Source organism: Thermobia domestica, chromosome 9, assembly GCF_964235325.1.
Source record: "Thermobia domestica chromosome 9, izTheDome1.hap1.1, whole genome shotgun sequence".
NCBI classification, from domain to species: domain Eukaryota; kingdom Metazoa; phylum Arthropoda; class Insecta; order Zygentoma; family Lepismatidae; genus Thermobia; species Thermobia domestica.
Window position 1 is genome coordinate 67,765,947 of NC_137462.1, and position 18,940 is coordinate 67,784,886.

At 32.8% G+C, this 18,940-nt stretch overlaps 1 protein-coding gene across 1 annotated transcript in view; it reads right to left on the reverse strand.

Annotated features, from left to right (window-relative positions):
• Window positions 1-18,940, reverse strand: part of LOC145660864 (phospholipid-transporting ATPase ABCA3-like) — a 172,046-nt gene that overhangs the window by 9,203 nt on the left and 143,903 nt on the right. The window contains exons 9-11 of the mRNA XM_081726291.1: window positions 12,991-13,145; window positions 5,347-5,502; window positions 4,978-5,049 (exon numbers count right to left, since the gene is read on the reverse strand). Coding sequence (XP_081582417.1) covers window positions 4,978-5,049; window positions 5,347-5,502; window positions 12,991-13,145 — 383 coding nt within the window. The remainder of the gene's footprint in view (window positions 1-4,977; window positions 5,050-5,346; window positions 5,503-12,990; window positions 13,146-18,940) is intronic.

Consider the following 18,940-nt stretch of genomic DNA (forward strand, 5'->3'; position numbering starts at 1 on the left):
AAACCTACCACCATTCCAAACAAAACAAGGTACAAATCATGATCGTAGGGTAAATAGTGATTTTTCAAACAAAAAATAAATAAATAAATAAATAAATTTTCTGCCTATTACATATGTTTATTCAATGTGTTTAGTAAAGTAGCTACAGGTCATCCCTATTTGTCGTAGTATCATGGTCTGTACTTCATTTTGTTCGTAATGATGCAACATTTCCAACGGTACTACTACCATTGCGCTGTCATGTACCTGAGGAGATAAATTTTCGAGAAAGTTAATTTTTGAAAATTTGAATTTCCCGCTTTTCTTTATACATTTTGGGCGGGAATTTCTCCCCTCAGGTACATGATAGGAACATGCAAGTGATGCGATTTAAAACACTGGTTCATTAGAAACGAAAAGGTACAAACCATAATCCTAGAATAAATAGTCTTGGTGCTAGAGCTGATTTACTAAATTTCCCTCCTCATTTTTGGGTAATAGTTACTAATGTATTGTTATTCAATAAGCTCTAGCATCAAGAGTGTTCATTGTAGGACCATGGTTCGCACCTCATTTTGTTTGTAATGAAGTAACGTTTCGAACTGTACCACTGCAATGGCGCTAGCATGTATCCTGGGGGAAGAAATTCTCAAAAAGGTTATTTTTCTGACAAAAATATCTCTTTCCCAATTTGAGTGGGATTGTTTCACTTCTGGTACATAATGGGGAAACTTGAATGGTACAGTTGGAAACATTCCTTCATTACAAGTACAAAGAATTACGAACTATGATCCTACGACAAAGAGTCTTGACACTAGAGCTTGTTGAATAACAATAGTAGATATTAGGAAAAAATAGTAAATTAATTTTAGCACCAAGACTATTTACCCCAGTATCATGGTTCATTCGCATGTCCATGTTGTGTACCGGAGGGAAAAAATTCGCAGGAAATGGGGACGTTTTTTAAAAAAAAATCCTTTTTTTTCAATTTGGACGAATTTTATTGCTTTAGGTACATATTAGGAAAATTTACAAATTAGGAAAACACTGTTTCATTCCGAACAAAACGGGGTATGAACCATGATTCTATGATAAATAGTCTCGACGCAATAGCTGCTTGACTGAAAGTCTAAAATTTACCTAAAAAAGTGGAAATCTCAAAAGGGTTAATGTATAGGGTTTTCTAGTACGAACAAATTGTTTGTACAATTCTTAGAATAATGTTTAACGACAAAAAAAGTTTTAGTGAAAAGTTAGTGGTGAGAACAATAACAGTTGTGAATAGTGGTTTAAGGTCACGAAAAAAAAAAACTGCTTTTTTAACAAAGAAACTAATATCTTTTCCGTGCTTTTTTGGCTTGATTTTTTTCTTTTAATATTTCATATTTAGTGAAGAAACAACAGTGTGTTCCAGCTTTCTTTTCCCACCATAACTTTTTTAAAAAAAATACTGTATTCTGAAGAGCCACCGCACTAAGCTTTGTTGCTCCAGTTCCTTAAACTACATCATATTATGCTGCTGCTATTACTGAAACATTTTCTTCTGAAATATGAACAAAATTATGAAGCCTTTCCGGCTCTAATATTAGGTATTGAAGAGTATCTCACGCAATAGTGTTTCTGGAACGGCGGTGATACTTTTTACTTGTCTGCCAGTTTGACTTTAAGCAACTCAAACAACACATTTCAAGATGTATAAATTTCAAGAATTTGATATCATGGTTAGGCAACCAACGTGGGACTTATGAGATGCTAGTTGTATCAAAAGAGCGAAACTTTCCTTTTTTAATGAAAATAAAGCACGTCTCAAAACTCCGGCTATTTTGCATCTCTAGTCCGGTATATCAATACAAAGTGCAGATCAATCTATGTACTGAAACATTTGAAAATTAATATGGTGTGAAAGTAAAATAAGAAAAGTGTACGTGTAGGTGTATTGTGAGAATCTGTTGAGCACTTTAGAAAAAAATTTTTTGGTTGTGATATGTCTTCAACCTATGAGTTCTGGAGAGTGAGAATGTGGCTTTAGTGCCGAACGTATACGGAACAATCATGTCGTACTATTTACTGATTAATTAATAGTAAACTGTACTTCATACATATCCCGACGCAAATCAAATGAGGTCTACTAGTTTTACTAATGTACGACTCTTGTGTTGAATGAATACATTGGGTGGGTGAAAAAACTGTTTTTACTTCAAGTAAGTCTAATATTTTAACTTTTCAAATGTATAGCTGTTTTCGTAAATTACAATTATTTCCCCACACACACGAAAAAAATACATAACACCAATACCTTAAAGATTAGTGGAAATTACGCTCAGTGATGGGGGGGGGGGGGCGCAACAAAAAGACTTACCCCCTCCTATATTTGAAATGTTACGCGCCTGTCTAGATCAGTTCACAAATCACCACAGACTTAATTTCTACATTATATCTATGCAAGTAGTAATTTTATTGAACATTTGCTCTTTGTTATCAAGTTAATTAAGAAATTTTCTCTTGCAGATAATATGGCCACATCAAGCGATATTGGTCTTCCAGATTGTATTATATGCTCTGCATACCACAGCAAAATGTTTTGTAGTAGTTGTAAAATGTGTGCAGACTTTACAAAAGAACAGAGACAATTATTACTTACACGAACAGGATATGAAGTACTACGAGATGATGCATCTATATGTCTTCACCATGAACAACTACTACTGGTTAAATACAAAGAGCTGCAACTCCAGTGTTGCAACCCGTTCGATTACCATAAATCAAGACTGCCCAAAAAAGTCACTACGAGTCATTGATACAAAAATAGCTGTTATGTTAAAAGACAGAAGTGGGAAAGATGTTAAACCAGGACAGAAGCTGTGTACAGGTTGTAGGAAAATGAAACTTTCAATAGAGAAATCAGCTGTAGGGTCAGTCACTGATACAGACACATCTGTATTCAATCCACCCGAATCCCTGAATCCCAACTTGTCTTGTAGGACCTGATATTTCTCCCCTGAAACCTGAAAGAGTAACTAGAAGAGATTTGCACAGATATACCAAGAAAACAAGCGAGGCACAAAAGGCCATTCGTCAAGAAATTGCATTTGTTACTGGCGTTAACATAGGATATGGATTTAGCACAAGTCAATAGAAGTGTATTGATTGTGAAGATTACCGGAAACTGCTTGAAGAGTTGAAAGCCAAGTCAGCAACATCTGACAAACAAAGGAAACTTCAAATTCTAACTTTGGCCCCATGCAGTTTGTCTATAGAAAAAACAGCAAATGACTTTAGAGTTTCTAAACGAATGGTTAAAACAGCTAGAAATTTGTAACTATAGCAAGGTATTCTTGCAATGGCAGCAAAGAAGATAGGAAAACGATTACCTTCTGAAGAACCAACCAGAGTACAGCAATTTTATGAGAAAGATGAATTCAGCAGGATGTCCCCTGGTAATAAAAAAGACTCTGTGCCGGTAAGAATTGAAGGACAAAAGGTCCACAAACAAAAACAGCTGTTGGTGTGCAATTTGAAAGAAATGTACACTGCCTACAAAATGAGATCTGGATCTGACGTAGGTTTTTCAGAGTTCTCTAAACTTCAGGTAAAATGGTGCGTCACAATTGATGTTGCAGGTTTACACAGTGTTTGTGTCTGTACTTATCACCAGAAATATCAGTCCTACGAGACTTGTGTTAAGTTGGATTCAGGGATTCGAGTGGATTGAATACAGATGTGTCTGTATGACTGACCCTACAGCTGATTTATCTATTGAAAGTTTCCTTTTCCTACAACCTGTACACAGTTTCTGTCCTGGTTTAATATCTTTCCCACTTCTTTCTTTTAACATAACAGCTGTTTTTGATGACTCGTAGTGACTTTTTTGGGCAATCTTGATTTATGGTAATCGAACGGGTTGCAACAGTGGAGTTGCAGCTCTTTGTATTTAACCAGTAGTAGTTGTTCATGGTGAAGACATATAGATGCATCATCTCGTAGTACTTCATATCCTGTTCGTGTAAGTAATAAATGTCTATCTTCTTTTGTAAAGTCTGCACACATTTTAAACCCTCAACTTCTACAAAACATTCTGCTGTGGCATGCAGAGCATATAATACAATCTGGAAAACCAATATCGCTTGATGTGGCCATATTATCTGCAAGAGAAAATTTCTTAATATAACTTGATAACAAAGAGCAAATTTCAATAAAATTACTACTTGCATAGATATACTGTAGAAATTAAGTCTGTGGTGATTTGTGAACTGATCTAGAATATAACTTACAACCATCCAGAAACCAAACAAAGAACCAACACCAAAATTAATTCCTAATTATATCAAGACATGATCTTTCCATTGGTTATGGTTAGAAGTTCGTGCAAGGTTAGCAACATGGCCATTTTTGGGTAAAAAAAAGGTCCATTTTTCGCATACTTTCATTTTTCCCATTTCTAAGGCCGCATATCCCTTAAACCATATTCGCTAAAAGCTAAATGTTTTATCTAGTCTAAAGTACGTATATTGTGGTTTCTCTCTTTCAAATATCAATCTACTGACTTGATTTCATGTAAATTTATGGTGGTCTAAATATGGCACACACGAAACGTGCACACACTTTTTATTCAATTTTGTTAATTTATTGTACACATTCTGAACCTCCAAGGAAATTTGTGACAAACTGACCTTCATTTATTCTAAAAGTTCTCATAGGAAACAAATTTTGAAGGTTGTCAGAGCTTCCAGTTCAAAATGTCAAGCACTTCAAAGTGGGAGAAGACGTTTGTTACTCGTTGTTGCTGAGACAGGTACCATTTTGAAAACGCCCTACTACCACAACCAATACAGATATTCAATTCAAATTTGACCATTTTTCGTTGTTAGTGTTAAGTAACATTTGTGCAAAAATTTGAAAAAATTCGGAGGTAATGAAGTGGGGACCATTGGTCCACTTGACATGGAATGACCCTTTAGTATTACATTAATATGCAAATAAATTTACTCAATAACTTACTAGTAGCATATCCCAAACTCTTCGTCTTGCTTCCGGATCAAGTCCTGTCGTTGGTTCATCAAGAATCACAATCTTAAAAAAGAAAAATAGAAAATATAAAACTATTGAAGGTGCCTCACGGGAGTACATATATATATATACACATGAGCTTAATTTGAACTAGGCGTGCAGTCTCAATGCCTTAATTTCATTTTAAATGTTTAAGTAGCAAAAACAAACGATAAAAATGTAAGTTTAATCAAATATGCAACGAATTCATCATCAAAATTGAATATATACGCACATACATACAAAGAATACACTAAAAGAAATATTTCAACGTGAAAGCATACAAATTCATATGATTTAACATTATCAAATGGAATTTACCTTTGATTCTCCAATGAGTGCCAACCCAAGACAGAGCTTTCGCTTCATTCCTCCAGACAACTTAGATGCTATGCAATTCGCTTTCTCTGTAAGATCTAAATCTTCCAAAAGAGTTTTAACTTCACTTCTAGCATCTTTGAAACTTCGACCTTTCAACTGGCAAAAGTAATACATTTGAAGTATTAATGTTATGTATGTTATATACAGTAAATTATTCATTGTAGCTTTGGAAAATTCAAGATTACTAATAAAACTCCAACTGACCAAAGCAGTATATTTATATTTTAAGATTATATATTTGTGTTACATAGCCGAAACTGTAACACAAATATATAATCTTATAATATATATACTGCTTTGGTCAGTTGGAGTTTTATTAGTTATATACAGTATTTCAATTTATAGGATATATATGTATCTATACTAATAGATAACACAAAGGCTAATGGATTTTGAATTATAAAACGTAAGTACGTATAAATAAGAACCTAAAAATAGAAACGTAAGGGAAATAATCATTAAAGTAATAAAGATGATATTAAATAGTTACATCCTTTTCTGTCAGCAATTTCTTAATTTAGACCGAAATTTATATACAAATTCGATGTATTCTCCAAACGTTTCTTATTATGTTTATTTACAATTTTAATATGGTACTTTTTCTATGATAATTCTAGACGAAAAATTATTTCGTTTCGTTTGTCTTTGGTGGAAAAGAAAATCTCCAACAAAAATTAAATAAAAGTTCATTATTATTCAGGAAGCATGGGATTTAAACTCAAAGATTTCATTTCATTTCTTAATTCAAGATCGTAGTTAAAGGAAGCATAACTAGCTTACCCAAATATCTAGTTAAATCATTTATCTACATAAATTTTTCATGTACATATATTCAAAGATATATAGTATTTACGCACTATTTTCTCATAAGTTACATGCGCTTTCTATTAATAAGTTTATTTTTCATAGAATCGGTGTAAAGTCCAGTAACCATATATTCAGGTACGCTTATTAACTTGGTCTGAATATACACTATTACCTAGGGTGCTGAAAATCAACTGGCATTTTTTTTTTTTTAAATGTGTTGCCCGTTTCCAAAACGTCTCTTGTCTATTTTACACACCTTTCGGGAAATCGTTTCTTCTTGGTTATCATCTTAATTAGTACATGTGAGAACGAGTAAAATAAGTTTTGTAAATCTAAAATATATACCTGAACCATTAAATGAAATAAATCAACTGAAATTAAGTATTAACAAAGCAAACAGCACGAAAAATATACATTCCAGAAAAGTGGACGAGAGACATTTTAGAATTGGACTACTCAAATATTATTTTACATATTCAATATTTAATGAAAGAAATATTAATATCTTATCGTTAAAGTTTAGGTTGACATAAACATGAAAATTTTATTTTATAATGGAATACTTCAGATGGTAGACGACTGTCATGAATGACAATTCTGCATGAAACGTAGATTTACATAAGTATAGATCACAATTTATTTAGAACTCGAAAAAGAAAAGAAAAAATGTACACATAACGCTTTTAACATACAAGAGCTATTTTTTCTCAATCTCCGATAAGCCATGCCAGGTGTCGAAACGTGGATAAGACAAAGCTGTTTATTGGACGTCGCCCATCCCTCACACCGGTAAACAGGCTCTACCGTTCAAACTTTGTGAAATAGCGAGCATTAAAACATACCGAGTGCAATCGAAACCCCGCCAGGTATGAATTATGCAATTCGATTTCTCCAGGCGGCTACAGAATTCTCTGAAATTTCAAAATTAGACAGTTCACGAACCACAAGATTCACACGTTCATCAAGATTTATCTGTTACCATAGGTTTCGATTCTTGGCTACTCTCTTGTGTGCGTTGGTAAGTCCTTCTTTAACTCTCCGCAGCACTCGTGCATACAACCATTACTTATAAAATTTCCATCGCAACTTTTATTCACGTGACGATGAACTGCAGCTGTATAATGCCATTCTACCTGAAGAAATCAAATAATATTACATGTAAAATATTCGGCGGCTACTTTGACTGCGATCTACACTTTTTCACGCTCGCTATACCACAATGATTGAGAGGCAAAGACTGTCCATCACTGTTGGAGATGAAAAGCATTTAATAATCAACTTTGTCTTATCCCCGTTTCATCATATCACGTGGTTCTTCTTTGGTAAATTAATGGAAGTTGAAAAGAAAATAGCCTTCGTATTTCCAAACTCCTTGCCTACTAATGTTAATCGAACATTTCTTTTTCTTCCAATATTTCGAATGTTATACTCGGGCATTCATTCTCACAATGGCTTAAATCCTTTTTTACAATAAATAATAATAATAATAATAATAATAATAATAATAATAATAATAATAATATTATTATTATTATTATTATTATTATTATTATTATTATTATTATTATTATTATTATTATTATTATTATTATTATTATTGTATTAACAGGCGCTGCGGTGGTTCAGTGGTAGGACGCTCACTTCTGGTGCGTGGAATCTCTGGTTCAATCCCATCTCACGCCAAATGGGTCTTGTGGTGAACAAACACTGTCTGTGTGTTTTCTCGGTGTTTTTTCCACTTCTTCCCACTCTCTACATCCCACTTTCATTCTTACTCATTATCACTGACTCCCTTAGACTCGGGGCATAATCTTCGGACGTCGAACTACAAATTTCATCTCATTTTATTTTTGTATCAACAAAGTAATTTAACAATATCAGGAAATTTTATCGGTACGTGTGGTTAGTTGCCGTTCCAAATACATTGTAAGTTACTTTTGTTATTATATACAACAACACTATATATACATATATGTCCTGAGATTAGTGCACCAATCTAACTACTAATACCCTTATATCTATCTATCTATATCTATATATATATATATATATATATATATATATATATATATATATATATATATATATATATATATATATATATATATATATATATAATAGTTTTATTCAGGAAGTGGATTGTTTTCTTATTATTCAAAACGTTATCCTTAATCAGTTCTAATCACTCACCAGACATCTTATTTAAATAGACGAATGCACAATGCAACTAGATTACACTATTATCTATCTTTTGTAACGAAACCTCAAAATTTTAATTCGTGTATTCAGAACATGTTATGTATATCTAAAACTATAAGTGAATAATAAAGTATTTGAGCTATTTTTTTTAATTTTTGTTGATACAATTAGTAATGATACCGTTTCAATCTCTATCAGAAATTTCCTTTATTGGTGTTCACTTTTGGACTTTTGGTTCTAATTAATACGCTTCAAATTAGAGGGTTAAAATTACTCGAACAGTTACTACAATATTCATTATTCAAATAATTTCTCTGTTGATATTCGAAAATCCGAGTGTTAGTTTTCAACATGAAAGCAATTATTTGAATAATTGTTTGGATAATTATTCATTATTTGAATAATTGTTGGGATAATTATCCATTATTCGAATAATTGTTTGGATAATTATTAATTATTCGAATAAATGTTTGGATAATTATTCATTATTCGAATAATTGCTTTGTATAATTATTCATTATTAGAATAATTGTTTGGATAAATATTCATTATTCGAATAATTGTTTGGATAATTATCCATTATTCAAATAATTGTTCGAACAATTATTTATTCTTCAAATAATTATTCGAATAATGAATAGCTTGCATGTTCGAATAACGTATATTTAAAGAATTCATTATTTGAATTTTCGTAGACTGAATCATTCGAATTTTAACACCACTAATCCAAATACATTTATTTCGATATTTGAGGTAGCACGAGGAAAATAGTTTTCAAATCTAGCATCGAATATTTGGTCACAATGACTTTTTTGTTCTTTCGGAGCTCCCTTATATGTTCTTCTAGCCCAGTGCTAATAGTTATTTTAGTTATTTCTATGTACGTAGCATCGCATGTACAAGAAATCTAGTAAATGCCGCTTAAAATATATTTCTGCACAAAATATCTCTTTTTTTTATCGGTTTGACTTTTCCATATTGCTAAGGAATTTTAAGTTAACTTTTGTGTTATCTTTTTGGCTAGATTTTGGAGTCTGAATGATAAATTTGGAAAAAGCAGGAAGGAAACTTTATCTAGTTGGTTTTGAACTTTTTTGTATCCCCATTTTTCAAGCTTCTAAAAGATTAAGAGCATTTTATTTCCATATTTCCAGAATCATTAGATTATAACCGTTGGCGAGATTTAAGTTAGTAATGCACTTATATTCCTCTGTGCAATCTTCATGGTGTGTCACTAACCTATACGCTCTAATGCACATGTTTATCCATGCTAGCTCTGATCTAGTATAGATGACTTGATATTTTGTGAACGAAGAAATCACTGGCTGATGATTTTCTAAAGACCTTTGATTGCAACTTGTTAAAACTTCTGCAATAAATAAAATAAAGAAATACTTTTATTTTTCAATTCGTACAGAAATTTTAGTTTTGAATTTATATATTCTAATTGTTCCAAAGAAAGTGGAATTTGTTATCATCCATGTACACTATGAGTGAATCATCCGCATAGAGAAAATATCTAATATATTTTAATCCTGAATTATCTAGAATACTCATTTCGTAATGATTAATCACTATGATAGACAATGAAGGACATTCCTTTGGCAATAACAACTACCTTCAAATTTAAAGTAACGGTTTTGGAAATGAACCTCTAAAGTTTTTGACAACTCGTAAATTTGCATATCATTAAATTCGTTGTGTCTAAGCCAATTTTGTAAGCAAGTAATGGCTAAATTTACACATATGGAGGTAACAGTGTTTACTGTGTTAATCGAAGCTAATTTCAATTTATCTTTATTGATCAACAAACACAACGCTTGTTTTCACCTCAAGACTATTATTCACGTCGTATTTGAACTTAGTGATGCTGTCCGAAATATATTAACATATACACTTGGATAATTTGTACGCTGGATGATACCAACCAGCAATAAAGTGTCCCATCCAGCGTACTCTCCATCTTTGAAAAGTTTTTGGCATCTCATAGATGACGGGTAAGATCAGAGTGTCCATTTTAAGGTTTTTTTTACTTTTTTATTTATTTATTCCTTTGTTTTATTTATTTATTTATTTATTTATTTTGCCAAAACGTCATCAATAAGCAAAGAGTTGACAATAATAATATTAAACTTTTTAATAGTAGCAGGCGATGGATCAATATTCGCCTCCAAATAATCTTGATCGTTTACTTTATCCAAAATTTTCTTTCTATAGTCATCCCTATCAATTAACGTGAATTTGTTTCCCTAATCAGCTTTGATACACCAACGATTGTTTCCCTGAAAAGATACTTTAAATTCCTTTATAATTCGTTCAAATTTTGAAACGCTCTGTTTTCGTTAGTTACAAATAATTACAATACAATAAATTCGAAATTTACATTCCATTTTGAAATTTTGTTGTTGTATGGAAAATTTTATTCCTAATGAAGGATAAGAAAATGGTATAAGAGTTGACTTGGCTGCATTGTGCACACTGCGATTTAAATAAATTTTGTGGAGAGTAATTAGAACTACGTCCTGAATAAAGAAGAATCCATTTGCTGAAAAAGTAGGTATTAGCAGTTAAGTTAATGAACTAACCTTAGGACATATACGTATATATTGTTGCATAATTATAGTATAATAACAAGAGTAACTTACAATATATTGAGACTGTAAGTGACCATAAGTACTGACAACATTTTCGTATTATTATTAAATTACCACTGTTGATACAAAACGACAATATGAAGATCTTATTCTGGAAAAGAACTTAAGCCGTCGGTGCCGTGAGCATGAGTGTCCGAGTGTAACATTCGAAATATTGGAAGAAAAATTATTCGAAAAACATTAGTAGTTTAGTGGTTTCCATTCTAAATATTATATTATGTTCCACACACTCGATAAGTAATTGCTCTTAACATCGTCAGGCTTATTATGTACTGCACTAAAATGAAATCACGTTCGAGAATAGATTACTTGTGTGCATCTACTGTACTCTTAGTGAAAGTAGCTTCGAATAACGCTCGATCCATCTCTCTCAGTGTTACTCATCTGATTCTGTTCTCCCTCTGACTTCTGCACTTCCAAGTGGATCATAATAGCTATCAAGAACTTTGTGATATTCCTAACAAAAACACGAAATTGCTAATAAAATATGATATTTTAAGGCATTACAGGTGGATTATAAAAAGAAGAAAGAAAAAAAACTACATTTACAGTGGTTGTTCTTATGCCAAGTTAATAAATATGAATTAAACCTTCAATAAAATGTAAGTTCTGAAGGCATTAGAACATTCTTTCTGAAAGAAATAGGATATTTAAAATTTTCTTGATATCAACCTAAACTCAGTGATTGAGTTAAACTATCAACGAAACAAGCTATGGTTAAAAGGAACACTTTAAACAGTTCTATTGCAGTTTGTTTTGTGAAAGTAAGGAAACATTCGGTAAAGCTCAGTTCAATAATCGATTTGACTGAAACTTGAATAGAATTCGGGTCGCAATGTAGAACTTCAAAGTAAAGGATGCCTTAGGAAGACTAACAAGTAAAGGGTCCAAATGGATGAATCGAGTTGCGGGATAAGACATAGTGCGCTTGATAAAGGATGTGGAAATATATGTATGTGCAAAGTTATAGCGGCTGAGCGCCATAAGAAACGGAGGGGGAGGAGGTCAAAGCTGGTGTGGAAGACCTATGCATTGTTATTGAAATAAATCAAATAAACTGTTGAATCGTGAAAATAGTGAAAGATAGTCAACGCAAACAGATAGTTTCACATATTGGCAAAAGAAAAATGGTCACAATAGATCAGGAACCTCCGCCACCATCTTGAAATCCGCCATTTTGAAATTTGTGATATTTTTTGAAATGGATACCTAATACTAGGGTAGTTTTGAAATAACTAATACTAGGGTAATTATTTGATGTATCAATTAGGGCTGCCATGTTCTCAAAAAGTCAATTATGAACTTTAGTGATCGTTATCTGCACTTATTTGGAAGATTTGGGTCATTTTTATAGTTATTTACGAAAATCTAGTAGACTGATACTCGTATGTTGAAAGTCTGGATTATCACGAAAACATGTAAGTTAAACATATCTACAAGCCAAGAAAACTAACAATGAAATTTGATATCTAACAGTGAAATTTTATAATAATTATGTAATAATATACAACTTGGATATCAAGTTGGATATCAACGGAGATTCCTAATCCATTCTGCTTATTCTTCTTTTGCCAATATGTGAAACTATCACCATTGGCGTTGTCTATCTTTCACTATTTTCGGATTCAACAGTTTATTTGATGTATTTCAATAACACAGCATAACCCTTCTCCCACCAACTTTGACCCCCTTCCATTCCGTTTCGTATGGTGCTGAGTCGCTATAACTTTGCACATACACATATTTTCACATCCTCCATCAAGCGCACTATGTCTCATCCCGCAACTCGATTCATCCATTTGGACCCTTTACTTGTAAGATTCTGGTTCAAAATTGCAAATATCAACGGAGTTCCAAAATTAAAAATGAAACGATCATTGGTTGTACTATCATTCTTCTGTGGCTTTGTCAACTGTAAACTTACCAATGCAAATATCATGAGATGCTCTTCCACTGTGATTTCGTCAAATAACATATTGTGTTGAGGACAATATCCAATACTTTCCCGTATGCTATCAATGTTTCCTTCAATATTATGTCCATTAATAGTTACAGTTCCACTTGTTGGAGAAAGCGACCCTAAAATGGATAGAAGTCCACATAAACACTTAGGTTTAGTTTAGAGTAAATTAAAATAATTTGGTTCATCACTTTAGCACCCTCTGAAATAAATTGGCATCACGAAGCGAGGTTAGAACAACTGATAAGAAAGAGCTTAATTGTGGAGTGTAAATTTATAAGTTTGATTCCAAATTGTACTATATGCGTGTGAAGATGGTGAAACGTTTAACTAAATTAGTTTTTAAAGGTATACAGATTGATATCAACAAAGGAAGATATAAATATAAACTAGATGTTAATTGCAAAGTTGAAAAACCTAACAAAACACACACACACGGAAAGAGAGAATGGATACTCTAGGGACACTCTAGATAAATTTAGTAAAAGAACATTCGACATAAGTCATTAATAACCGATAAGTTCTCACTCAACTCCACAAACAATTGAATATATTTTTTCCATTTTTCCCTAATCATAAAGTTTGAACAAAGTTGTGAATGGATTTCAGGTTGGCTGCAAATCACCTACAAATATTTGAAAAGCATTTCATGGAGACAAATATTATTTTCTTAAGAATTTTCTACATGCTGGGGTCTATCAAGCATTTTGTCAATGCGTATAATTATACTAAGACTATACGACTAAGTGGAACGTAGCTACAAATTAAAAATATTATATTAGAGATATAAAGGACCAAGATTTTGTGATTACTGAAGTATCAAAACACTAGGTGGATCGAAACATAACTTGAAGGAAGTCAAAATTATTCAGAATACATATTCACATACCAAAAGAAATGTTTTTGAATTTTATCATATAAGGACTAAACATATAATGTTAAATCTGGATGAGGATATCTTGATAAGGACTGCGATTGATATTATAACAATCTCAACTTTTAACTCAATTTTCTGGTCTGGTTTAGAGGCTGCATAAAGAAGTATTCTGTTTCTCTGGAATTTGGGAAATTTGGAGACTTGACAATGACTTACTCTTACATAATCCAAGATCAGCGGCTTATGTGAAGATTTTGTTTCAATTTTACAAAAAATTCAAATATATTTAAAGTATTATAAATTTATATTTTATTGTATAATAATTATTTTTAGTATTTTACCAAGATATAAATAAGAATCATAAAGAAGTTAGCGTAGTGGTTTATGTTTTGTGAGGAGTGGAGTAAATTGAACGTTATACGAGATCTAGTAGTAGAGCTGGAGTTTCTCGTTTATTCAGACCGATGAAAGTAGCTGGTAGGCTGCTGAAATTATTTTCAACATCTTACTCCATAAAGGTCTTGATGGATGCATGATAGATGTAGTGAATATTCTATATCATCACCGTCATCATCGGTATTCGTCATGATTGGCAGGTCACTTGCAGCAACTTAGTAGCTTCCATGCTCTATGGTCTTCCGCTAACTCTTCGTCTTCACGTACGATTTTTCTGCTTTGACTTCGTTCATTAATTGTAGTCTCCTTTGCCCCTCCCTCTTTTTTCTGCCCCCATCCCCTCTAGCGCGTTCTTCATGGTAGAGTTCTTTCACAGCCAATGTCCCAATCAGGTTTTCTTCTTCTTTACAATAGTATCTCAATTTGTTCTTTCCTTATCCACCATTTCTAACATCCTCTCATTCTTTTTCCGATCTATCCAATTAATTCTCTCCATTCTTCTCCACACCCAAATTTCAAAAGCTTATATTCACATTTCATCATTTTTGCGTAATGTCCATGTTTCTGCCCCATATAGTGCAATACTCTACACAAAGTATTTTATGAATCTTTTTCTCAACTCTTCATTCAATATCCCACGAAATAGACTTTTCTTCCTCCTAAAAGCTTCTTTCAACATTCCTATCCTTACTTTTATTTCAAATTCACACTTCATATCATAACTAATAATACTACCCAGGTATCGAAAACTAGGCACCTGTTCTATTTTCTCCCCTCCTTCTTCTATATTTGACACCAGCTACTTCGATCCAATCGCCATGGCTTTTGTTTTTTTCTAAAATTCATTATCATCCCATATTCTTCACAGCCCTTCCTTAATTTTTCTAACATCGCATTGATTTTCATTTCAGATTCCGCAATAAGTGCCATGTCATCTGCAAGCCGTATACACCTAATCATTCTACCTCCTACCTCCATCCATGCCGTCTTGATTATATAGGCAATTTTTCATTATCTCTTCTAGACATACAGTATATAAAATAATATAGGTGAGAGACAGAGTCCCTGTCGAACTTCCCTTCCAATTACACTCTCCAGTGTCATTCCCTCCCTTATTCTAACACTTATTCGTTGATTCATATGTAAGTTTCTCATGAGTCTTCGATCTTTCCACTCCAATCCAACCTTTATATATATATCTATATCTATCTATCTATCTATCTATCTATCTATCTATCTATCTATATATATATATATATATATATATATATATATATATATATATATATATATAATTTTCAACAATTCTTAATTCACCCGCTCGAAAGCGTTTTCCAGACCAATAAATCCTTAATAATCCAATTCTATCTCTTGTGCCCTTACCTCTCCTGATCCTCCTCAACTTTTTGATTGGTTCTTTCACACAATTTTCTGTTCAGAACTTGAAGAAAAGTTTTGCTGCATGAGATATGAGACTAATAGTTCTATATTCCTCACATCTCTCTGGGATCGTTTTCTTAGCTATCGGTATGATGATCGTCTTCAGAAAGTGTTTAGGCCACTTTCCTGTTTCATATATTGCGCTGTAGAGTCGGAAAAATTCTTTCTTGCTCTTGTATACTATATTCTTAAAGAATTCGATTGGTATATTGTGTATCCCGATTGCTTTCCCATTCCTAATCTCGAATATGGCTTTTTCAAACTCATCTCGAAGCATACTAAACCCTTCATCATCCTCGCGTACTTCATTTTCTACTTCAACATCTTGACCACATGGTCTATCCCTACTTTCATATAAGTCCTCAACATATTCTTTCCATCTTTCTAACACTTCACTTCTCTTGCTGACTATCTTCCTTTCATTCTTATTTTCTATTACAATCGTAATACCCCCCCTTGTTTTCACCGAAGTTTCATAGATTTCACCTCCTTGTACATTTCCTTGTATTTCCTCACTCTAGCCCTTCTATGTCCTCGCATTTTATTCTGTAAAACTCTTTCCTTTCTCTGTCCGTTTCCCTTTGTAACTCGTTTAACTTCCTGTATATCTTTCTGCCCTCTTCTGTGTCAACCTATTCCCTCTCTCCTCTCATTTCTTTAGCCTAAACTATATTTGTCTACGACATTATCTTTCTGTTTTTCTCCTACAACTGCATTGAAATTTTCCAGTACAATTACGCATGCACCTCTCTTCTCCCTGTCTATAATTTCTTCTATTTTCTCATAATTTTCCTCTCCTTCTTCAATTGTATGTGAAGTCGTCGGTGTGTATATTTGTATCATTACTAGATCCTTCCTTTTTCTTTTAAGTCTTAACACCATAACTGTATCATGAACATATTCTACTTTACTATCGATACCTTTTCTTTTAGACCTTTATTAAGATTATTCCTACAATATTATGAACACCCTTTTCATTACCTGAGTAAAACATTCTATATCCTTCGCTGTTCAATACATATTACCTTCCCATTGAACTTCACAAACTCTTACCAAATCTATATTATTTTGTTTCATTTCCTCATTAAAATTTTTAAATTTAACATCCTGCAATATGGTATGCATATTCCATATCCGTATTATAAACCTTTTTGTCTTGCATGTCTTTCTTTTCCTATCTATGTTCTCTACATTGTAATTTTTCGTCTAATAGTCCTTCCCAAGCCATCGACCTCCTGGAGATCCGAATGGAGGATATTTTACCTCCGTTGCTATATTTTGACCTGCGAAAGACCATTGTATATATGTTCTCTTTCTGCTGTCAGCAAACTAGGGAAAGATGGAGTGATGGTTTCCCGTTGCCTTCTACCCTGCAGTATCCCAGCAATTAAATTAACTCTGACCACACGTGGGACTAATGCCCAAGTTAACCTACTAATCACTATCATTTTCGCCAACTTGGTTACTAGAGAACTGCTGCCTTCTCCCAGAACACTCTTCGTCTGGCTTCTCCATTTAGACAATTCGGTAGGCGTGGCTCTTGTGGTGATGCACTACCGCGCTTCTAAATTTCATTGTAGCACGCTACCCTCCCCTCCCGACACATAAGTGTGTTCTTAAAGGTAGAGTTTATATTCTATGTAAAGTCGTTAAAACAAAGTTCCAGTTAAAGTTAAAGTCGTTAAAACAAATCTCTTATGTGCCCTTTTAATCTATAATTATATGCTTGCTGTTTATTATAACTGAAAATAGGTAATGCGTCAAAATAATAAATCAATAAACATTAATATCAAGGAATACAGTTCTCTTTTGCCAAATTTATTGAATACTTACGTTCTTGCTTCCTGATAATAAGAATAATAGAATGAAAATTAAGAACTAACTTTACTAAAAGTAATTCAAAAATACTGTAAACATTATTTCTAACATTGGACGAAATACGTAATGAAGATGTTAAATTATTAGTTTAATTATTGATTCTAATGATCCCCAAAAGAAAAGAGGAGGCGGTTTCTGGATAAATGAAGAAATCTTTCAGTTTACGTTCCACGATTATGTCCTTTAGGCTAAGGGAGCAGTGGCGGCTAATGTTAGTGTTGCAGCGTTGCGCAACGACCAAAGTATTTCAAGAAAAAAATATTATTAGCAATAGTAGTAAAGAACAGAAAAAATACTTTCTAATACTCCCACATATACTTTAAATAACATTTTTTTTTACTTCTGTAACTGTCCATTTTGTTAATCCGTTTTAAAAAGTGAAAAATAATCCGTCACAGAGTCTCTAATTTGTATTGTGTTGCAGCGAGCATACAACGACCAGATTCCTTCTGGGCGGGAATTGGAGCGAATGTTAAGTCTCCTTTCCCCTATCTCAGAAGTTAAAGGGACTGGTCGTTGCAGTGCTTCTGCAATACAGCACGGTTTTCATTGAATGAGAAAGTTTTTCGCACTAACTAAGGTTCTGAATTTTATTTCACTACCAATTAACAAGTGGAATTTGTTTTTATGCATTCATATTTTTAAATTACGGTACTTATACTGAAGAAAACCAATATAATGACAATTAAAAAAGGATAGCAGAATTACAAAATAAGAAAGAAAATATGTAGTAGAGCAGAAATCAAATGAAAGTAGATCCGTATTTACAGGTTAATTCTTAGCTTATATAGATAATGAAGGTTTCTTCTACAGTAATTTATGAACCAAATATTAATAAGTCAATATGCAGAATCCCACCCCCTCCTCTGTGGATAGTATTTTAGTATAAACATATTTCTTTTATAAAATAAGTATATTTTATACTCTTAATAAAACTGTATGGTGGGGAACGCCACATTGAATTTGGGACTAGTTAGCAATGCTCACTCAGAGGCGTAGTCACGAGGGGTTCCACAGGGTCCGGACCTCCCAAAATTTCGAAACTTGACTAACATTTGTAGACTTTCCTAACGAACTATACTTGTTTAATAGAGAAATGATTGATGTACGCTAAATATTTTATTTTACGCCTCATCATGTACTCTTTCTTTCTTATAGAAATAATCGTTCTATCATTTTTTCTAAAAATATAGGTGACAGTAATTAAGGATTACTTATCTTTTCGGGTACAGTATAAGACAGGTTCGTTATTACGTAGACTTATTGGACCTTCCTCAAATACTTTGGACCCCTCCCAGCTAACATATTCCTATATCTGGCGGG